The following is a 23,384-nucleotide window of genomic DNA, read 5'->3' as shown; positions in this document are numbered from 1 at the left end:
CCGGGGACGGGAAAGTGATAATCCGCCCTGGGGTCCCGGCCGAGTGGGAACCAGTCCTGGGGACGGGAAAGTGATAATCCGCCCCGGGGTCCCGTCCGAGTGGGAACCGGGCCCGGGGACGGGAAAGTGATAATCCGCCCTGGGGTCCCGGCCGAGTGGGAACCAGTTCTGGGGACGGGAAAGTGATAATTCGCCCCGGGGTCCCATCCGAGTGGGAATTGGGCCCGGGGACGAGAATAGAGGCGGGAATGTTTAAAACACAGAGGGGACATTGCGTGGGTCTGGTCCTGCCAACGAGCTAAACCATGGTGTTTGCAGCCTCGGTGTTGTGGGTACTTATCAGGCCCCATGGCCGCAGTATCTGAGCACCTCACAATCTCGTAATGTGTTTCTCTTCACTGTCCGCTAGGGCGGCGCTATTTCCCCCTCTCCCAGGCAGGGGGCTGAGAGCCAGAGAAAGGCAAGTGACTTTTGGGGTGTTTTTTTGTGGCAGAAAAAGGCTTTTAGGACAAAGTGTAAATTTTGACCAAAAAATCATGTTCTTTGCATTTTTTCAATACAAGCTAAAAGGAAAATGAAAACTTTCATTTTCTCTTGTTTCAAATCAGATATTTAGTTTTTGAAAAATGGAAAAGTTTCGTTTTTCATATTGTTGGTTTTTTTCCCCTCCCCCTTCTTTCTTTCCCTTTTTTCCCCAGAGAAAGGGGAGGGGGGGAGGATGCAAAAAAATGAAACAAAACGAATGTTCAGTACTTGACTCATTTTCATTTCTTTAAAAAATTGAAATGTTACATGACAAACCTCAAAGCAAATGAATTTTTCTTTGTTTAGAATTTTGGGTGGCAGATAATGCCCATCCTTCGCACAGCCCAAGGCTGACCCCCGCAAAGGTTCAGTAACAGAGCATAACAGTGCAGCACCGGTGTTTGGAGAGCCAGAGGGCCTGGTGGGAAAAAGCCAGGAGGTGGAACTCCGATAAACCCCGCAGGGTCAGTGCCGTGGGGCCGTTGCTCCCTGTTCCTGCCCTTCGGCCCTGGGCCAAATCTCGCCGGAGTCAGGGCAAAGTCCCACTGGCTTCAGGGGCTTTGCAGCTCGCCGTGTCAGCAAGGCCGGTGCGAGGAGAAGAGGCTGGATCAGGACGCAGGCGACCTGGGTTTGATTTGTGGCTGGGACTCTCCGAGCCCCTTCTGTAAAATGGGGAACTGATCCTTCCCCAGGCAGTGAGTTCTCTGGGCAGGGGGCACCTCTCGCTCTGTGGGAGCCCATCATCGTGGGGGCCTTGGTCTCGCGCGGGGCCTGTACGATGTTTGCAGCCCTCTCCATGGGTGTTATCCCACGGTTAGCTCCCGCGTCACGTTCCTGTTTATCGTACAGCACCGAGAGTGGGCGGGTACACACCTCACAGGTCTCTTTGCACTTGCACTGATAAATATTTACACAGACGCTATGTGCTCCCAGCTGTCACGCGGGCATCTGCCAGGCTGGGGGATGTGCCCGTCACGGCAGATGGCGCCGGTTTCACCAGCCTGCCCCATTCCTGCGTCTGGGCCGGGCTCTCTGTGCGCTTGGCCCTGCAGGAGCAACCGGTGTTAATTTGCACCTTAATCCTTGCCCGGAAAGGGAGGATGGAGTCGCGTGTGTCTGACACACAGAGAAAAACCATTAATTTAGGGGGTGTTTAAAAGGTTCCTAATGAAGCATCCAGCTCATCTGGGAATTCTGTCGGAAGCTGAGCCCCTGACTCACTCTCTGCCCCCCCTTCTCTGGTGCCTGAGTCTCACCCTCTCTACTGTATTTACCCTGACATCCCTGGGGCAGGGCAGGGCAGGGCTGGTATCCGCGTTGTCCCGGGGAAAGGAGGCACAGAGAAGGAGTGACTAGGAAGTCTGCGTTGCAGCCAGGGGATTTATGATGCGTTAGGTTGCCAGCCACATCTCTGACTTCTCCTAGCCTAACTCCACCCTCCCCTTCTTTCTCCTCCCTACTGCCAGCCCCTGCGTCAACCCTTTGGGTCAGAAATGGGTCTGAGCGTGACGTCAAAGGCCACAAGGTGTCCATGGAGTGCCGGGATCCCAGGCGATGGCTGCCAGCTCTAGCCATGAGCCTGCAGTCGTGGGACAGGCACCAGTAGGGCTTTGCCCGGAACGTCACCCCTAGGATTAAGAACTGGCAGGTAGCAGGTATCTGGTGATGTTTCCAGCTCCATGCGCGGGGCCGGGCAGACAGGCAGAGCCACAGGGTCTCGATGCGCGGGTGAGATGGTGTTCGGAGGAGGGGTTTAGGTTTATTAACTTGGCAAAGGAGGAGCCTCCAGAGGCAGGATGGGCTCCACCTAAACCCAACCGGAACCAGATTGGTGGCCTGGAAAATTAAAAAGGTTGTGGAGGAGTTTTTGACCGAAGGGCTGGGGGAAGCCGACAGACGCAGAGGAGCACACGGTTCGGACAGAGCCATCCCTTGGGGAGTATTTATTGAAGGGGATTCTCTAATTCCTAGTAACAAGGAGAGGATAGACGTTGATAGAGGACTGGTAGGAACTGAAGAGAAACAGTCAAATGAAAACCAGTCCCATTCAGTTACATCCCGTGAAGGCAGACGCCAAAATATGGACACATTTTATTAGTGCTTGTGTACAAGTACAAGAAGTCTAAATACTAAGCTGGTTGAACCGGAGTGCCTGGTACTAAATGAGGATACGGATGTAACAGGCATCATAGACACTGGATGGAACAATGACCCTCAGTGGGACCTGGGAATGCCAGGGTACCAACTGTACAGGAATGACAGACGAGGTCGTGCTGGTGGGGGTGGTGGTGTGTGAGTGAAATGTAGTAAAAATCTTAAATGCCTCTAATGGTACCATAGAACCTCTCTGGATAGAAATTCCCTGCTTGAATAATAAGGGTCTAGCAGTAGGGATGTACAGCCGACCACCTGATCCGCAGTGTGACGGTGATTGTGAAATGCCAGGGAGAGTAGAGGGCTACAGAAATAGAAAACTGGATAATAATGAGGGATTTCAACTATCCCCATATGGACTGGGAACGTCACCTCAGGATGGGATGCAGAGATAAAATTTCTAGACCCCATTAATGAGTGCTTCTTGGAGCCGCCCGTCCTGGAACCCACAGGGGGGAGAGGCAATTCTTGATTTAGTCCTAAGTGGTGCACAGGATCTGGTCCAAGAGGTGCACGTAGCTGAACTGCTCAGTAATAGCAACCATGATGTAATTAAATGTAACATCCTTGCGGGGGGGAAATACCAAAAAACCCACCGCAGTAGCATTTGACTTTAAAAAGGGGAACTACACAAAATTGAAGGAGCTAGTTAAAGGGAAATTAACAGGAACAGTCACGAGTGAAATGCCTGCAAGCTGCATGGACACGTCTTAAAAACACCATAAAGAGGCTCAAACTAAATGCATATTCCAAATTAAAAAGAAAAGACCAAAAAATGCCACCATGGCTAAACAACACAGTAGGAGAGGCAGTTAGAGGCAAAAAGGCATCCTTTAAAAATTGGAAGTCAAATCCTACAGAGGAAAATAGAAAGGAGCATGAACTCAGGCAAGTCAAGTGTAAAAGTATAATTAGGAAGGCCAAAAAAGAATTTGAAGGGCAACTAGCAAAAGATAAAAACTAACAGCAACATTTTTGTTAAGTGCATCAGCAGCAGGAAGCTGCCAAACAATCAGTGAGGCCCCTGGACAATCGAGGTGCTAAAGGAGCCCTCAAGGAAGACCAGGCCATTGCAGAGAAGCCGCGTCAATCTTCACTGCAGAAGATTGACGGGAGGGAGACTCTCACATCTGAGCCATTCGGTTTAGGTGACGGATCTGAGGAACTGTCCCAGACTGAGGTGTCAGTTGAGGAGATTTTAGAACAACCTGAAGTAGGAAGTCCTGAGGAACAGATGGTATTTAAGCACAAGTTCTGAGGGAACTCAGATCTGAGACTGCAGAACTAACGGTGGGGTGTAACCTCTCGCTTAAATCAGCCTCTGTTCCCGATGAGTGGAGATTTTTACAAAGGCTCCAGAGGGGATCCTGGCAATCGCAGGCCGGTGAGCCTGACTTCAGTCCCAGGCCAATCGATTGACAGAATGGTCAGAGACGTAGGTAGCCACAGTGTGGTGGGGAAGAGATCCCGGCTTTTGTAAAGGGAAATCGCGCCTCGCCAATCTATTCGAATTCTCGGAGGGGGTCGCCAAAGGGGGATCCAGTGCACAGAGTGTCCTTGGACTTCGAGAGAGCGCAGCAGCCGTGGGGTAAGTCAGGCCGATAAGTCTCCTCCCTCTCTGTTGCAGACTCTCTTCCAAAGCCCCGATGACGGCTGGCAAGTTTACACCTCCGCTCAAGCCCCCGATGGCAAATGCCTCTGCACAGCGGTCATCCCGGTGCAGGGCACCTGCTCCCGAGACCTGCGCAGCCGGCAGCTCCGGCAGCTGATGGAAAAGGTAAGAGACTCGGCTTCACTCCTGCACGCAGACCTGGGGTTACGCGGCCTCTGCACGGACCGGCTGGCCGAGTCCCCCGGCCGTCAGGGTGGTGTGGAGCCTGTCCCAGCTGCCCCTTGCAGCCGTGTGCCGCGGCGCGCCTCCTCGCCTCTGCACCGATAGGAATGGGTGTGGAGCGGTGACTTGGTCTTTCCCTGCCCTGGGAAATACCCACGTCCCTGGAAGTCCTTAACACCCACTTCCCCAACACACTAATTGCAGTGGTTTTTCTCCGGCCCCGTGCAAATGTTGGAAGCCGGCTGCTTTGAGCCGGAAGCCCAGTGCCGCCATGGACATGCTCAGAGGGTGGGGGAGAGGGGGGAGAGCCAGGCAGGCGTTCCCTTCCCTCCACTAATGACATGCAAATGGGGCCCGTGTCGCTCCTAATGGAGGGTGAGCAGCAAATCCATCCTAGTCGATTTGAATGCAATTAATCCTGGCGCTTCCTGCCAGGGAAGCCAACTTGTTATTGACTCTGAACCTGCAAATAATGTATTTATTAGTCAGATCAGGGAGGGGCGGGTCCCCGGATTTGTGGCCGTGCTTGGCGCTGTTAATGCAGCACCAGCACGCGGGAGCGGCTGGCGGGGAGCAGAGGGGTGGGTGGCGCTTGGGGCGGGCGTGAGTCCCTCTGTCAGCGTGACATGGTGAAACAGTGGGGAACGGCCTCCTCCCCCTAGAGCCAGGCCTGGAGGGGTGAGAAGCAGCCCCCTGCAGAGTGCAGGTAAAGGCCCACACCCCACCTGAGCGCTAGGGGCCAGATGTTCACCCTGGTGACTGCTCTTGTAATAGCAGCTGGTGGTGCCAGCCAGCGATCAGGGCCCTGTTGTGCTGGGCGTTGGGCAGACCCAGAGCGAGAGACAGGGCAAGCGAGCTCCCGCCGAATCCCGGAAAGGTGGGGCTGGGAGGGACCTCGAGAAGTCACATCCGGTACCCGGCATTGAGGCAGGAGTGAGTAAACCCAGAGCCGCCCTGACGTGGGTTTGTCCACCTCCAGTGACGGGGCTTCCCCAACCGCCTTGGGAACCTCTCACAGAGCTTCACTCCCTAGGGAATTAGGCAGGTTTCCTAATATCCAGCTGTGATGAACTGGGACTGTTCTTAATGTGGTCTTTGAATGCTGAGAGGGGAGGTTGGCTAGGACGGTCTGCATTGGGGGATGGGAGACTGGCCTTGAGGGAAGATACCTGAGCATGTAACGTGAGAACCCAGGAAGGGGTTAGAGGCCAGGTGACACCTTGGCCCGGGAAACTGAACAAAGGCTGGGGAGAGAGTTTTCAGAGCTGGCTGATGGAAGGGCTGGGAGGCAGATGGGGCTCTGACCCCCCAAGGGGGCTGTGGTGCCCTGGGACCCCAAGATGGACCTAACTGAGGGGGGTCCTGTCGTCTGTGCCTGCAAGACCTGTCTTGGACTGTGTTCCTGTCGTCTAAATAAACCTTCTGCTTTACTGGCTGGCTGAGAGTCATGGTAAATCGCAGGAAGCCGGGGGTGCAGGGCCTTGTGTCCCCCCACACTCCGTGACACCAGCCTGGCTGCAGATTAAACCCACCGCGTCTTGTCCTACCTCCGGTGCCCAGGGAGAAACATTGATCACTGTCCTCTCTGCAAAAGCCGGTAACGGATTTGAAGACTGTTATCAGATCCCTGCTGAACCTTCTTTCCTCAGGACTAAATGTGCCCGGGTGTTTTGTACCTCGTCTCATGCGTCAGGTTTTCTAAATCTTGGATCATCTTTGCTGCTAAGTTGCTCCCCAGTGTGTTCACAGCTTTCCTACAGCTGCCCAGAAATGGGAGCAGGGCTGCAGCTGAGGGCAGGACAGTGACCTCCCATGTGCAGCAGGCGACATGTCTGTTCATACGGCCCAGACTGATATTTGCCTTTTTTGCAACTGCATCACGTTGTTGACTCCTTCGATTTGGGACCCACTAGAATCCCAAGCTCTTTGCAGCAGTACTGGGCAGGTACCCCACGCTGGAATCGTGCATCTGAATTTTCCTTCCTAGGTGTAGGACTTTGCACTTCTCTTTACTGAATTTCATCTTGTTGAATTCAGACCAGTTCTCCAATTCCCTCGCTACCTACCCCTCTCTCTGCTCTGTCCACCTAGCCTCAGACCCTCTGGCTAGCTGGCTATTCATCACCATAGCTGAAAATGAGGGCAGCGCTCTCTCTATCTCTGCCCCCCCCCCCATCTGTGGGGAAAGTGGCTATTTGCCGGCATTAGCATCTTTAATGCCTTTACATTCCGTGTGAGACGCGGAGATGGGGATGTCCTGGTTCTCCATGGCCATTCGAATGATGAAGGGCTGCTATCAGACGTAACATGACTGCAGTGAATTGTTATTATCACCAGCTCGGGTCATTGTGTGTCTGGGAACATGGGAGTGAGGAGGTTGGTGGGCAAAGCAATCAAACACTGATCGTGGGCCCTGCGCGAAATGAGCCTGCCTGTTGTGATAAAGGTTAAACCTGACGAGAAGTTAATCCAAAACGTTTTTCAGCCGGCAGCCCCATAAGGCAAATGCGCTGGAGGCCAGGCAGGGTCCCCTCCCAGGAAAATGGTTTGTTTTTTGAACAAGGCAGCAGCTGATTTTATCATCTGCCTTCGAGACTAGGACTCTCAGGCCAGATACAGAGATAAATCTCCAGCTAAGAGGGAGATTAGAGGCAAATCGCTATTGATTATTTGCAATGGTTCAGCTTGTTCCAGGAAAAAGTTATTTCAGCACAAGAGCAGGCAATTTCCAGAGGCCTGGTTGTGCGAGGTGCTGGCCATACCCTGGGGCGAGACGCTCATGAGGGAGACAAAGGGTGGGAAGGGAGGCGGGCACACAGAGGGGACGTGTCCCACCCAAGCTCGCCCAGTGGGTGGGCGTCAGAGCTGGGTGTAGAATCCAGGTTCACACCCCTATTCGCTGCACCCCACCACCTCCCAGCGCAGGGTGCCTGAATGAAGGCACCGTGCCTCTGTGGCTCCTCGGGGGCAAAGGGTCCAGCGTGGGAGCCTGGATCACGTTTTCCCAGCCTGGGGCTCGGTCTCCAAAAGCGATTCCAGGAGCCCTGCTGGAGCCTCAGGTAAGAGCAGCCGATTTCTGAGCACGTGCAGCTCCCATCCCTTAAGATTTGTGGGTGCTCAGCAGCTCTGGAAATCTCTGCCTCTGTTTCCCATCCCCTCCTGTCTGTTTAGGCTCTGAGCGCCGTGGGGCAGGGACTGTCTGTCGCTTTGTGTCCGTGCAGCGCCTGGCACGGCAGATCTCGGGCAGGGCGAATAACGCCTAATAACAACAGGAGAAGTGGGGCGGGAATAGGGACTGGCTCCTCTCTGCTCCTCACCTTTCCCGGCTGCTAACTGGCAGTGAGACTAGGAATGACTTTGCACGGTGGGGCCGGGCAGACAAGCGCACAGCGCGGTGTCAAAGGACGGTGCAGAGGTTCGGGAGCCCCAGGTTCACAGGTGCTCTGGCTGAGGCCCTCAGGGGTGTCTCCCCTGCCGTTAGAGGCGGGGTGCAGCTGGGCTTGGCGCATCCCTGCCGGCTTTAACCCACGGAGCCCAGCTAAAGCTACCGGCGAAGAGGCGGCCGCGCACGGGCCAAGTTGGTCGGCGTGATGGGTGCGGACAGACGGGGGGGGGGAGGGACACAAGACGTCTGGGTCCCAGCACCCAGCGCTGCGCAGCTACACGGCAAGAGAGCCGCTGCCCCGAAGAGCTTCAGGCTGAAGAGACGCGGACACGCTGCTGCCCCTCTGTTACAGTGGGGGACGGAGCCCGGAGAGATGCGGGAGCTCAGCTAACGTCCCCCAGGGAGTCCGCAGAGCTGGCATTGCTCCCGCGCCGCCTCCACGCATGGGCAGTGTTTGACCCACAAGACTCGGCCGCGTTTCCACAGTCCGTCTCCTCGCCCCCCCCCCCCCCCCCCCCGGGCTACGCAGACCTCGGAGAGGCACCGCCGCAGAGCGAGTCCTATCTAGGGGCATAGGAACTGCCAGCGCCATGTGCCAGCTACCCTGGGGTGCTGCTCTTGCCCGTGACCCCGCTGCTTGCCCAGAGAGAGGTGTGACATCCCCACCGTGGACCCTGTCATTCTCTCGGGTTTGAAGCTTGCCGGCGGGGCAGTCCGGGGGGCACAGAAGAGCTGGGGGCTCTTCATTGACCTGCTGGGTGAGCCGGGGGAAGTCACTTCTCCTCTTTGCACCGCTCCGTCCCTGTCACCTCTTCAGGGCAGGGCTGGCTCTCCCTCTGGCTAGGGCTCGGTGCTCACCTGGGGACTCTCGGACGCTCACGTAAGGCATATAGCAATGTGGATGGGTGGGGCTGCGCCTGCTGCAGAGGTGTCTTGCTTGTACGCGGCCCCTGGCGATTGCATCTTGCCGTGTGCGGCTGGGGAGAACGTCCCATTAACCTGATCCCTCGGCGTGAGCACCGGGGAGCTGAAGAGCCCTCGCCTGGAGTGTCACGTGCTGAATGTCTCGGGAGCGGGTGGCTCTGAGCCCCACTGCCGGGGCGGCGTGTGTGTGTGTGTGTGGGGGGGAGGGATCCTTCGTGATTTCTGGAACAGCTGCTCCCCTCCGTGGAGACGCTGCTATCATTTTGTGCGCAGTGGGCAGAGGGGAGGGAGTGCTGCTCTCCGAGATGCAGGCCCCCTTGGTCTCGCTGCCTCGGACTCCTCCGGACCAGTGCAGCGATGTTTCTCCAGGTGACCTTGCCCAAGCTCGGAGGTGCTGCCTGCAGCCCTCCCCGTGGGGTGCGTCCCAGGAGCTGCGCAGGGAAACAAGCCCTGTCTGGGCGGAGTCAGTGGGTTGGGTTTGGAGTGAGGAGAACAGGGCAGTTTTCTTTCCCCTGCGGGACAGATGGGACGGGGTGACTCCACAGTTGGGCCCTGGGCAGGGTCATGCCTGCTTCTCCCGCGATGGGTGACTGGCAGGGCCTGGGCCTGAGTATTTTTAAGCGGGTTTAAATCCTTTTTGGCTCTGGTGTAGGGCTGAGCATTGGGCGTTTGTTGCTTATTGCAATGCTGGCTGTAATCTCGACTGGCTTTCGTGTGTTAAGCTATATTCGCTCCATGGAAAGCCGGCTCTGCCTGAGGGACAGGGACAACCCTTTCCAAACGCAGGTGCCTGGCTGGAGGTGTGTCCTGGTTCTCCGAGCTGCCACTGCCCTCGCTGGAGGGGTGAGCGCACCGCTTCCCTGGAAACTGGGACACGCTTACTTTCACGTGTTCATCGTCACGCAGCCACGTGTGAAAGCCTGCTCCCGCATCGCCATGTTCTCGGAGATCTTAGCACATCTGCATTACAACACACCCAGCGGCCTCAGCTGGGATCTTCGTCACAGCCCCGTTGTGCCCACAGCTGCCCAGACGCCAGGAAGACGGGCCCTGCCCCAAAGAGCAGAGCACTGGCCTAAGGTCACAGAGCTGGGAAAGAATCCGGGGGTCTGGAGTCCCGGGCCGGTAGATCTCGCCGCTGTGTGCAGCAAACTGTTCCTTACCCCCCAACTCCCTCATTTCACCCAGCTCAGGACAGCCCAGGGCAGCCACGACTGGCGATCCCCTGCCGAGCCATCCAGCCCAGCTCCACGCGGCATGGAGAGAAGATCGAGTGACCGAGGTGCCTGGATCTGTTCTGCCCTCGCCCACTGGGAGCCTGGGCCTCGTGTTCCAGGCTTTGGACGGCAAGTCCAGAGTGGAACGTATGGACGTGGTTTTCCCTAGTCGGCTCTGCTCCTTGGGTGCCTGTTGCTCACGTGAGGGGCTGCAGACGCTGACGGCAGGAGATCTGGCAGGGAGATGAGCTCCCACGTCTGCACAGACCCAGATAAATGCTCCCAGTCTGCAGCCCCAGTGATGAGAGCTAGGGAAAGCGATGGAGGCATTTCCCAGGGAGTCTGCGGTGCGCTGTGCATTCGGCACGGCGCACCACTGACCTGGAGAGGCACAAACTAAATAATAAAGACCCATAAATCTTCCCCGAGTGGCAGGAGGGCTCAGGTGGTGGTGAAGGGAAGTCAGCCCCTGACCTTGGCAGGAATTAAGATAGCTTGGAAGCAGCGAGCGAGAGCGCGAGCTGGCCTCTGCACAGCTCCGTCGGTAACATCCCAGCTAAGCGCCGGTATCGAGCGGAGGCTGTCGCCCGAACCACCCGTCTGCCTGTGTGCAAAGCCCTGGCGGTGTGATGCAACGTTCGACGCGAGCTCCCTGCAGCCCGACGGAGGGGCCTGGGGAACAGCATCTCCTCCCAGCGTGTTGGAAGGGGACGTCTCTTCGCAGCCACGCTGCCCATTTTGCCAGCAGTCTGTTCCTCTCAGCAGCAGCTGGGATGGCAGGAGATGGGAGAGCTGTGAAATGAAGGACCCGTGTTCGATGTGTGGGGAGGGGAGACGGACGAGAGATCCTGCTGCCGGTGCAGCCTTCGTTGTGAGAGACTCATATACGTTGACAGCGCCGCTCACCGCGTGGGCTGTTACCGGGGAGCTGAGGGGCCGGCTGGCCTGGCGGATTGAAGCACTGGGCGGGGATGCAGGAGATCTGGTCTCGCTTCCCAGCTTTGCTGCTGACTGTGTATGTGACGGTGGGCAAATCTGCGGGTCTCAGCTCCCCCCGGTGTAAACATGGGGCCACCCGTAATCTTGCCTTTGTCTACCTAGCTTGTAAACTCTGGGGCAACGTGCGCAGCGCCCAGCCCAGTGGAGCCTTCCAGATACACACAAGGGGCACTTCACCCACCGCTAACATGCAGCTACTTCTTGGGTGAGCGGCAGGGTCAGTTTAACGGCAGGGCGCAGAGGGGACTCCGGCATTCGGAATGTGCTACGGGGGAAGTAGGATCTGACCCGCCGAGGGGCACCCAGGGCACTAACCTGTTCCCGGCAAGGTGTAATTCTTGCCCCTGGTTGGCTAAGGATTAAGAAGAGACGGACACTAGGGTTAACCCTGTGAGCGCTTGTGGAAAGTGGACGGCGGGGGCTCAATTTGACAGTGGGCCTGACAGGTTCCTGCAGTGCCCCAGCACTCCCTAGCAGCGGGCCAGACCCAAGTTGGGGGTGGGGGGCCCCCTGATGAATTATGAACACTGCTCTCTGCCCTGCCTGGGGCTGCATCCGCGCGAGTGGGTTTTGGTTGCATGAGGAAGGCTGCAGCCGAAGCAATGGTGTGAGTGTAAGCCGCTGGCGAGCGAGTGTTAGGGGTCCCCCGTGTGCCTGTTACAGCTGTAGCAGCTCATGTGCGTAGCTCCGGAGGCCCCCAGTTCAGGCCCTGGCGTGGCAGCGATCACACCAGCGCTAGGGTGTTAGTGGTGGTTGTTTAATATCCACATTGCAGTCATGCCAGAGGCTCGCCACGATGGTGCCCCGCTGCGCTAGGAGCTGTACAAACACATACTGCACGACAGTCCCAAAGATGAGACCTGGCCGGCGTGGGAGGGACGAGGTCACAAAGCTAGCAGGATGTGCAGGATTCCCAGGCTGGAGCTGTGACCACAGCCCAGCGCTCGCTGACGACAACTCTCTGTAGCATTCTGGCAGAGCCAGGAAGGGGGACACCAGGGTGCACACGGAGCTGACGTTTCTAGGGGAAGGGCAGTGGAGGGGTTAGGGTGCCCCCCAGGACCTGGCTCCAGTGACCTGCTTCCCCCTGGACTTCCAGCAGAGACACGGGGATTGTCTCCACTGCCGTGCGAGCTGTGACTGCAGCACATGCAGACCCCTGAGCTGCCCTGGACCTAGCTAGCGTGGAAAACAATAGCAGCACGAGCGTACAGCCCCGCCTGGGACCCTGAGCCTGCACTGGAGCAGTCACACCGCCCGGCTCCTGTTCCCGGAGCTGGCTGGCTCCGAGCTAACTGCGCTATGGCTACCTGTGCTGCATTCACACCTCCGATTGCAGTGCAGACGTGCCCATGGTGCTAAGCTCTGCACGTTTGCTGTGCCGCCGAGACTTTCGCCGCCTTTGGAGGTCTCCCATCCTGCTTAGTGTGGGATGTCTGGGGGGGCTTGCCGCAAGGTTGGACTCCCGGGGGGCCTGGCGGTGCTCCGCAGGCAGATGCAGTCTCTGGAGGTTGCGTTGCTTCTCTGCGAGGTGCTGCAGAGAGAGACCTGCCCTCTCTCCCCACGTAGGAATCGCCCCCTGGGTCGCTTTACTGCGGTAAATGTTATTAAAAGCTATTAAGTTTTCTAACTGGTCTCAATTCCCCCGTCTGCGGTGGGCAGAGTCCACGAGCAGGCGGCTTTCCTTTTATTTCCTCTCCGCTCTTTATACATTCACACACACAAAAACGATTAAACTTTTATTATAACTTGCTGCAAAACGGCTCTGAAGCCTTCAGAGGCTGCAGCCGCACCGTAAACACCAACAGGGCCCCTGTTAATAAATAAATAACCATTGACGGAACGTGGCTGTGTTCTCGTCTCGTTAAGGTGCTGAAATAAACTAATTTTAGCGGCTGCGGCCGATAAAATGAAAGAATCAAAGCCCACAAGAAAGGTGCACTCGGGTGGTTTAAGAACCAAAGAACAGCTGCAGCCCCTGAACGAAAGACGGGATTTTATACATGGAAGAGGAGTGTTCTCAGCTAATCGGCAGGGAGGGATCTTCCCGGGGGCCAGGCACTAGACCAGGATCACCTCCTGCTTTGCCTGGGCCAGAGAGCGTCTCTGCCTGGCTCTGGGTGGTGCCTTAGACAGAATTCAGTCCCTCCGGCTGGGGTGGAATTTCTGTCCATCTCCGTCTCTGCAGAGCGCCCGGCACAACAGGCCCCTGGTCTCCCTGGGAGCCTGTAGGTGCAACCGGAGTGTGTCACAACTCAGTGCTGTATTGATTTAGCCGCCTGTAGCTGCTCTGTCCTGGCCTTTGGGAGGAAAGCTGGTGTTTGTTAAATACCCGCTGATGGATGGGCGTTGCTAGCGACCTGGGTGCTGCTCTCTGCGGTAGCAGTCCGCTCAGAGCCACCTCTCGCTCAGCCGGCGGTTTGTCTATCCAGAACCGGTGCACGGGGGCAATGCGCCAGCCAGGCCGAGACACCACGCGCAGCCAAGTGAGCAAGCAAATTGCATTTGCAAAGATCTTCACACGCGTCTTGTAACAATTGCTCACCCCGGGCTACGGACACTGCTGCAGCGTGTGGCGGGGGAGCGGATGCTCACCACAGCCTGGCAGAGGAAAGCAGGAAAAGAGAGAGCCCGGGGCAGGCAGAGGATAGGGAAATCAGGCTGCAGCGTGACCCTTCCTCACGGGACACAGAGCTGGAGATCTGCGGCCAGCGCCTGTGTTCCGCTGCTGTGCAATTACGGCAAACTTTCCTCTGCCGGGACGCTGCTGCGTTACGAGTACCAGGCAGCAGTGGCGTAGCCAGGTTCTAAGAGCAGGGGGAGCAAACATTAAAAAGGTGCTCCCCCTGGCTCCTCCGGCCACGCTGTGCCCCCCCCTTGGCTGGCTCCTCCGGCCACACTGCGGCCATGCTACGCCCCCCCTCGCTCCTCTGGCCGCGCTGCCCCCCCCCCATGGCTGTAGAGGAAGGCTGGCAGAGGACGGGGGGTTGAGGGGAGGTAAAGGGGAGGATGTGGAGGGAGGGGGACAGGGGGTTTGACTTGAGGGGAGGTGGAGGACGGGGGTACGAGGGGAGGTGGAGGGGAGGATGTGGAGGGAGGGGAACGGGGTTTGACTTGAGGGGAGGTGGAGGGGAGGATGTAGGGAGGGTGGCAGAGGACGGGGGTACGAGGGGAGGTGAAGGGGAGGATGTGGAGGGAGGGGAACAGGGGGTTTGACTTGAGGGGAGGTGGAGGGGAGGATGTAGGGAGGGTGGCAGAGGACGGGGGTACGAGGGGAGGTGAAGGGGAGGATGTGGAGGGAGGGGGACAGGGGGTTTGACTTGAGGGGAGGTGGAGGGGAGGATGTAGGGAGGGTGGCAGAGGACGGGGATACGAGGGGAGGTGAAGGGGAAGGAACGGCAGGGGCACAGGGTACATGGGAGGGGTACACAGGGTATGGAGCTTGGGGAGAGGTTACCGGGGATGGGAGTGCCGTGGGCTGGGGTCCCCCGGGCTCTCTGTGCAGAGGGGGCTGGAGTTGCCCCCGGGACCAGGAGAGCCTGGGAGTCTGCTGCCTGTCCTTCCGCTGCTTCTTTCCGGGGCCCGGCCCCTAGGCCCGGCCCAGCCAGCAGCAGAGAGCAGCAAACCCCGCTGTCACTGCCTCGGAGGGGCTCGCCGCATGCAGTGCCAGCCCAGGCTCAGCGCTGGCCCTACCCTTGGGGGGTGGGAGCAGAAGGCAGTGAGCCCCGCCAGGCGCGGTCCGAGCGAGCTGCAGCCCGGCTCGCCCGCTCAGCCCGGGGGCGCTGCCCTGCCCTGGGCTGCTGGCGGAGCCTGGCTGTGGGTGGGTCGCGCTGAGAGGCCGCGGCGGGAGGGGGGAAGCGCTCTCCCCTCCTTGGTGGAGCTTTATTCCGGTGAGCCGAGGGCGGCGCCGAGGCTCCTGCTGGGAGTGACCAGCCGCGGGTCCGCCCGGTGTGGCTGCCGCGAGGAGGCGGGGGAGACCCTCCCTGCCCCGGGGGCGCCCCGGGACCCGGTCAGTGCATCAAAGTTGTCTGCGGGGGGGGGGGGGGGGGAGTTGCGGGCCGCCATGCTGCGCCCCCTCCCCATGGCTCCTCCGGCCGTGCCGCCCCCTCCCCATGGCTCCTCCGGCCGTGCCGCCCCCTCCCCATGGCTCCTCCGGCCGTGCCGCCCTCCCTTGCCTGCAGGAGCCCAGCGCCGCCGGGCAGACCAAGCTTCAGAGCGGAGCGTGGGCTCCGCTTTTGGAAAATGTGCTAAGGTGAAGCGGCTGCTTCCCCTGCACCCCACTAGCTACGCTACTGACAGGCAGGGGCAGCCCTTCGGGGGAACTGACCCTGCTCGGCCAAGGCCTCATTTAAATCCCTAAATGGGACTAGCGTGCGCTATGGGCCTGGCCTGAGGAGGAGCGGGGCGAGGGGGGTGTCTGGCCTGGCCCGAGCGGGTGGGGAGGGCTGGCCCGAGGGGGAGCAGGTGGGGGCGTCTGGGCCTGGCCCAAGGGGGAGGGTGGGCCTGGCCCGAGGGGGAGCAGGTGGGGGCATCTGGGCCTGGCCCAAGGGGGAGGGTGGGCCTGGCCTGAGGGGGAGCAGGTGGGGGTGTCTGGGCCTGGCCCGAGCGGGTGAGGGGGGCTGGCCCAAGGGACAGCAGGGATGTGTGTCTGGCCTGGCCCAAGCGGGTGGGGGGGGCTGGCCCAAGGGGCAGCAGGGATGTGTGTCTGACCTGGCACTGGGCCCTGCAGTTTCAGTGTCACCATTTCTATGGGTACGTCGGTGTCTAGCCAGGTGCCGAGGAAGCCTGGCCCTGCCTGGGGTTTGGAGCCACTTGTCACAGGGTTTACACGCCCGTAACGCTGGGCGTGGGAATTGCTCGTTCCCCAGCCCAGGGCGGTAGCGGCGTGAATTGCCGCTGTCCCGTCCTCCTCCCATGGGGTGCAGGGTGGGACCAGGGCACTGGGGCAGAAGCAGCCCAGAGACATCACTGCCACACCGGGAATTAAACAGCCCATGAACTCGCCCCTTTCAAAGTGTGGCTGCATAAACCGAGCCAGCATTGAACCTGAGCTGGCGCGCGGGGATGAACTGGGAACCAGTGACGTATCCTGTGTGCTTCGTTTCCTCTCCCCAGCTCGCCCGCTCCCTCTGTAGCATGGACCCGCCTGTGCTGTGTGACACGTATGTTCGGGGTCAGCAGCGCGGTGTGGGGCCGGCTGTCCCAGGACGGAGTGCCCCTCTGCAGTCCGTTCGCCTGTGCTGTGTGACACGTATGTTCGGGGTCAGCAGCGCGGTGTGGGGCCGGCTGTCCCAGGACGGAGTGCCCCTCTGCAGTCCGTTCGCCTGTGCTGTGTGACACGTATGTTCGGGGTCAGCAGCGCGGTGTGGGGCCGGCTGTCCCAGGACGGAGTGCCCCTCTGCAGTCCGTTCGCCTGTGCTGTGTGACACGTATGTTCGGGGTCAGCAGCGCGGTGTGGGGCCGGCTGTCCCAGGACGGAGTGCCCCTCTGCAGTCCGTTCGCCAGCAGCTAGGCCGGCCCCGTGTGCTGGGGGCTGCTCACGCACACAGAGTAGACCTGGGTGAAATTTCTCCGAAGAATATTTTATTCAGCGAAAAATGCAGTTGTGGTTGACTTGAACTGATTTGTGACTCTGACCTGAATAGTTTTGGCCACTCGTAAAAGGGCTGCGGGAGGAGGAGATGGGGGGGAGTGTTGCTCCCTAACCCCCTGGGCTCATGATTTCTCGGGGGTTAGGGTGCTCACCTGGGAGGTGGGAGACGCAGGTTGAAATCCTCGCTCTGGAACAGACCCAAAGTCACCCCAAATTCCGCTTCCATTTGACACAAAGTGAAACGTTTTTTTTCTTTGGTCCGTTCATGGCTGTTCCAGTCGGCGATGCGCCCAGCCCTAGTAGGGAGAGACGGTTCCTTGACCCTAACAAACTCACAGGGTGACTAGATAAGACGGACAAAAGAAAAAGGGGCCCAGAGAGGCTGGGAATAGAAGGCAGATCTGCTGAGTCTCCATCCAGCGCCCTACCTGCTAATTCACACTCCCGCCTCGGGCACAAGGCTCTCCGGCAGGTTCCAATGCAGTGCCCAGAATCTAAACGTTTGTTTAAAAAAAACAATCACAAAGCTTCTGGCTGTAACCCAATTGCCATCCACTCGTTGAGATGAATGGATTCAAACAACCCCCTGCGCGCACACACTCCTGCTGCCCTGTGGCTCGCGTATAACAGGCCTCATTGTCACTCACCCGGTAACCCCTTTGCACGGTGCTGGCAGCACAAACAGGCCTGGTTGTAAGTGAGAATCTGCTCCCACACTTAGTGTGATCAAAAGGAGGAGGGGAGCTGGATGCAGTGAATATGCTCCAATGAGTGACTAATGGTGCCGATGCTGCCAGGCCAGCTGCCTGCTCACTTCCCCATCTCTCTGGTGCGGAGCGAAGATGCTTTCTCCTTGCATGCCTGTAATTCATTTAGCACAATCATCTTTTCATTATGGGCAGGAGGTGCAGAGCTGGGAGAGGGCCTCGTTAATTAAACTGAGATCAGGGAAGGGAGCAGGGTGTATCAAATCAATTCTGGCCAACTCTGTGCAGAATCCAAATGGAAAAGTCACCTGCAGCCTTCCCAGGGAAGGCAGAGGAGTGCGGCGCTAATGAGGCATCTCCCTGGAGCGCTGGTATTAAATCAGAGCTTCGTTCTGTTCCCGGGCCCTTATTAATAACACTCAGAACAATTCCGGTGGCCAACTCTTCCCCCGCTCTCGTCAGCACTGAACTACGATTTGGGATCTATATTGCATGGAGCTGGGTTGTTTTGCACGTTGGGGAAGGAGCTGGACAATCCTGCGGGTCCTGAGCTCCGGGCTTCAGGAAGTAGAAATCGTGCTGAACTTCTGCAGAACTTCAGCTTATGTTGGAGAGAAACCCCCGGGAATGGAGCTTGAGAGAGAAAGCGCGTGTCCCACGAATGCACCGCTTGTGCTCGCCTGTACCGGTCCCCAGCGCTGCTCTGGGAAGGAGGGGCTGCATGACTCAGGAGAGCCCCTGCTCTCACCGCTCCATTTGGCTTTTCCAGGTGCAGAACATCTCCCAGTCCATGGAGGTGCTGGACCTGAGAACCTACCGCGACCTGCAGTATGTGCGCAACACGGAGTCCCTCATGAAGGGGCTGGATTCCAGGCTGAAGGTGGCCACCGAAAGCCAGAAAAGCCTGAACACTAAAAGCTTCCAGGTAAACCCTTTGCAGATTCCCGTTTGCCAGTGGTCTAGCTGTCTGGTACTGCTGCCCTTTGGCGCTATCAGCTACGCCAGGAGTGCCTGGAGCACAGGGCTGGGTGCCGCTGTTATGTGGATACAGCTGAGGATATGGGGCAAGAGGCAGGGAGGCGTAAGTGATGCCCAGGCCTTGGTGGGATTTGGGCATCGAGGTGGCTTTGAAAATCCCATTCTGCATCTGCTAGGAGTGCCCAGAGGCACCAACTGCGACCAGCACCCCATGGCGCCAGGTGCTGCACAGACACAGTGCGAGACAGTCCAATGGACAAGGCAGACTAAGGCCTTGTCTGTGCTCATGTCCTGCTGCTCTAACATGCCAGCCACAAACTGCCCTAGGTCCAGTTGGCGCTAGGAATTTGGGGCCGTATAACTGCGTCGCTCAGGGGCGTGAAAAATCCGCGCCCCCGAGCAACGTGGTGTGACAGACCCAGACCAGTGGGGTACAGGAATCTGGTAGAGGGCAAATATACTGGTCACTGGATGAGTAGTTTTCTGTTCCCTGAGTGACCAGAGCAGGGGCTGCACTAGAGGAATCAGGAACCTGCTAGAACCAGTTAAGGCAGGCAGGCTAATTAGGACACCTGGAGCCAATTAAGAAGAAGCTGCTAGAATCAATTAAGGCAGGCTAATCAGGGCACCTGGGTTTTAAAAGGAGCTCACTTCAGTTTGTGGTGCGACTGTGAGGAGCTGGGAGCAAGAGGCGCAAGGACCTGAGAGTGAGTGGGTGTGCTGCCGGAGGACTGAGGAGCACAAGCGTTATCAGACAGCAGGAGGAAGGTCCTGTGGTGAGAATAAGGAAGGTGTTTGGAGGAGGCCATGGGGAAGTAGCCCAGGGAGTTGTAGCTGTCATGCAGCTGTTACAGAAGGCACTATAGACAGCTGCAGTCCATAGGGCCCTGGGCTGGAACCCGGAGTAGAGGGCGGGCCCGGGTTCCCCCCAAACCTCCCAATTGACCTGGACTGTGGGTTCTCCCAGAGGGGAAGGTCTCTGGGCTGTTCCCCAACCCACATGGTGAATCTCTGAGGCAAGAAAATCCGCAAATAAGCGCAGGACCCTCCAAGATAGAGGAGGAACTTTGTCACAGTGGTTAAACCAACCTAGCCCCTGGTGTAGACAGAATTCTCCTGACAGCCTCGCTACTGCCTCTCAGGGAGGGGAGTGCCTGCGCCGGTGGGAGACCCCTGCTGCTGGCCGAACGTAGCATCTTCAAACGCTGCGGCGGCGTGGCTGTGGCATGTCCGTGTAGGCAGTTCTGTCTGTGTTAAAAGCACTTATGGTAGTGTCGCTTATTCTGCTCTCTGCTGCCTTATGTGCTTTCCTGGTGGCCTAGGCACCAACTTTCTCTGGCGCCGGTGGGTGCCTGCGCCCCCTGTCCCCGCCCCGACTCCACCCCATCCCCGCCCCTGGCCCCCACCCCCATTCCAACCCCCTCCCCAAAGGCCCCGCCCTAACTCCGCCCCCTCCCTGCCCCTATTGGATCCCTTCCCCAAATCCCCGCCCCAGCCCCGCCTCCTCCCCCAGCGCACCGCATTCCCCCTCCTCCCCCCTCCCTCCCTGCCCCGCGAATCAGCTGTTTCGTGGCGCAAGCGCTGGGAGAGAGGGGGAAGAAGCAGGCCGCGGTGGTGCACTCACGGAGGAGGTGGAGGTGAGCTGGAGCAGGGGGGTGGGGCCACGGGGAGCTGCTGGTGGGTACTGAGCACCCACCAATTTTTTTCCCTGGGTGCTCCAGTCCCGGAGCACCCACTGAGTCGGCACCTATGCCTGGTGGTAGAATTGCTTCTACACTGGAGCTTCTTACCAGCAGAGAGATGTCGGTGGGAAAATCACACCTAGCCAAGAAGGGGCGGGGAGTGGAATCACCGTGCCCGGGTCTCTATTCCCAGTCCAGAGCCTTAGCCACATTTAGGTGTCCTTAAATAAATGCATGAGTCAATGACACAGGGCTCTGTCCAAGCAAATGTGCTATTGCTACCCCGCAAGTGACAACCAGCTGCCATGTGCCATCATGGGAGCACTCTGTGACCAAACCCCGAGTGAGCACCTGGCTGATCCCTATGCCCGGGACCTTCCCTCTCCCCCTGCAAGCCCCCAGCCAGGGAATGGGGTTCTTTCTGAAGCCGTCAGCATGAGCCTGACAGACAAAGTGTGTTTGTGTCTCCGGCGCAGCCAGTGCCGAATGCTGAAACCTGGCCAAAGGAAGCGCAGGCAGAGCGGGCACCCGGAGCTGACAGTCGCAGAGACGAGACAGTGATTAAACATCTGAGCTGTAGCAAATGTCTTGGTGGGTTTAATCACAGCAGCAGGTGCCAGGCCCCTGGGAGTGGAATACGATCCTGTCAAGAGGCAGGAGTTGTGGCCCAAGGACGCCGGCTGGGAATCAGGGCCCTGGCGAGAAATGGAAAGAAAAGCATCAGTTGATGGGAGCCGGAGGCTGAGGATTGGTCTAGGTCAGCGGCTTCCAGGAGATCCCGGCTAGCGGGCGAGCTCCTGAGGGGCGGCTGCAGGCACCAAAAATGCCTCGAAGGAGGATGAGGTAGGTTGGGGCCTTGCACCTGGTGAGTGAAATTCACTCCAGGGGATGGGCCAGCACCAGGCCTGCCCCCATCTTCCCCCCCCCCCCCCCCCTTCGGGGCTGGCCCGGAGACCGCAGCCTGCTCAGTGCCATGGCAAACGCGCTGGGATGAGAATTGTGCTGGGGGAAGGAATGAAACCCAAGCAAAAGGCAGTTTGAAATTGAACTGAGTGAAGATTGAAAGCAAACGTAACCCCAGCCTATCGCCGTCTCTCTTCGGAGACTGGATATCGGTGAGCGTCTCATGCTGTCCAGCCCTCCGAGGTGGGGAAGGAAGCAGTGGTCAGTTCTGGGCTGGGAGCGGTGGGCACCTGGCTGCTTTTGACCAACCAGACCCAGGAGGGGGAGCAGCACTAGGCCTGTAAAGATGGGGAAATACGGCTTTTGTTCTCCGAATGCAGGGCGGCTGCTCTGTCACAGAGGGATGTGTTGGGCTGGCGGGTCACCCACAACAGCTGTTCCTCTGGACCCCGGCTCACCTCCCTGGTCAGGGATGTCGTCAGGTCCCTCCACTGGTCCTTGTCTGGCTGGGAGGAGCTGGCCGGGCCGTCTCATCTCGCCATGCGGTGCCGGGCAGGGCACCTGATTCCAGGATCAGCGAACAGCTGACGGAGAGGACAGGGGGAAGACTGGGTGGGGGGTGGGGTATGGTCACACGAGGGAGGGGAAGACGAAGCAGGATCAGACATGTCCATCTGGAGTCCTCGCTGGTACAGCGATGATGGTCCGGTGTCCCCATAGGCAGGCCAGTCATCCAGGTTTAAACCGGACAGGCCTGTTTTTGGAGGAGTTTGTCCCTGTCGGGTTCTGGGGGTTCTGGATCCTGCTGGGTTTAAGGCCTTTGACTGGCCCACTGCCTGGGGGCGAATTTCACCCCACACGAGCAGCGGCAACAGAAGGTGAATGCTGCAGTCACGTGCCCGTGACTAGGGAGGCCCACGGATCTCAGTCAACCTGTAATGTGGCTGCCCTGGGCCTGTTCCCATCGCCCACTCCCCAAAGACAGGCTCCCTGCACCCTCCCATGGCTGGCCTGCCCTAGGCACACCCCTGCCTGCTGCCCCCCGACTCTGCCGACTGCAGGGGGGGGACACACCTAGCTGTGAAGCAGCTAGTGATGGTCACTCTAGATGACGGGATACTAGGGTAGATGGAGCCTGGAGCTGCTCCGGTCTGGCCATCCCTGTGTCCTTGGTGCCTCTGCCAGGAACGCGTAGTGCTATCGGGCTTGCGAGGTGGAGGAGCTGTCTCCCACAGAAGGGACGGGAGCTGCCGAGAGTGAGATGTTGGCTGGAAAGTTGTTTTCACATCTCTTCCTCCCTAATGAGGGAGCTTGTGGCATCCTTACCCAGAGCTGCCACCTGCCTGTTAGCGAGCCGCACACATGAATATTTCATCCTGTTTTCTCCCCCGACGGTGCTTTGAACAGTCCTGCTCGGTGGAATCAAAGCGCGACAGGTACAGACAGACCCTTCAGGAGCCCGTCATTCCACTCTGCAGCAGAGGCGGGCGTCTATTCCGTGAGCATCGAAAGCGCTGAAAGGGGACGCGGCAGCCATGTGTGCAGGGGGTGCCTTGGGGTTCAGCTGCATTTTCATTCCAGCTCGGCTAGAGATGCTCCGACAGCCGATATGTACATTCAGAACTCCCCCCTCTCCCCACCTCAGCCCCCCGACCTGGCAAACTTCAGCTGGCGTCATTAGCAGAGTCTGGACCCACGGCCTTCAGCACGCGATGTTTTCAAAGTGATGCCTGATTGTGAAAGCCGCCGTTTGGGACCCCGAGTGGTGAGCTGCCTCAAAGGGACGCTGTGGTAAGTGCGTGTCCCTGGAGATCAACTGGGCCACCCAGTTGCGTGTGAAAATGTCAGTGGTTGAGCTGCCACATGAGCTAAGGGAGCAGCTCCTCCGGCTAGTATCTGTAGTATGCTGTTCACCTCCCATGTGCGCTGGAGACGGACAAAGCCCCTGCTGGGTTCGTGTGGATTACTGATCCTTCTGGAGATGGTGCCATGGAGCCTGGCATGGCATGGCGGGGTCCGGTGAAAGGTGACGGCTTGCCAGCCCCGGGCAGAGCATGAAACAGATTTCACAGGGGAGGCGACAAGGTGAGGTCCCGTCTCTTGGGCTGTCTGCAGTGACCGCGTGCAGAGGAGCTCCGAGACCCATGGCCATTACAGCTGGAAAGACCCTGCCGGGCTACCTTGTCCCATTTCTGCTGGCCAATACGGGCATGTTCCCTGTTGCTTATTCTCCCATGGTCTGCGGCCTCCGCCATGCTATTTTCTTTTTCTCTAGCGTCTTCTGCATGGCCACGAGCCTTCCCCAGCTTTGCAAATCCCAACTGCAAAAATCAGCATCCATTGCTGGCGTCATAGTGTTAGCAAAGGGGGCTGCGAAGTTGGAGAGCGTTCACAGGAGACGGACTCGAGGTCTGAGAAACCTGCCTGACTGCGAAAGGATAATCTGCTTGACTTACTGAAGAGAAGGTTACAGGGCGGCTTGA

The 23,384-nt window shown here is 58.5% G+C and overlaps 1 protein-coding gene across 3 annotated transcripts in view; it reads left to right on the top strand.

The window, feature by feature from the left end:
• OLFM2 (olfactomedin 2) overlaps positions 1-23,384 on the top strand; it is a 70,941-nt gene that overhangs the window by 28,790 nt on the left and 18,767 nt on the right. For 2 of the 3 annotated variants that reach the window (XM_065419465.1, XM_065419464.1), the window contains 2 exons: positions 4,307-4,456; positions 18,108-18,263. In XM_065419465.1, the coding sequence (XP_065275537.1) occupies positions 4,307-4,456; positions 18,108-18,263 (306 nt within the window). The remainder of the gene's footprint in view (positions 1-4,306; positions 4,457-18,107; positions 18,264-23,384) is intronic. The other variant, XM_065419463.1, reaches the window with a different exon arrangement.

Source organism: Emys orbicularis, chromosome 19, assembly GCF_028017835.1.
Source record: "Emys orbicularis isolate rEmyOrb1 chromosome 19, rEmyOrb1.hap1, whole genome shotgun sequence".
Classification (NCBI taxonomy): domain Eukaryota; kingdom Metazoa; phylum Chordata; order Testudines; family Emydidae; genus Emys; species Emys orbicularis.
Note: the sequence above shows the minus strand (reverse complement) of the source record. Positions and strands in the feature narration are given on the sequence as shown.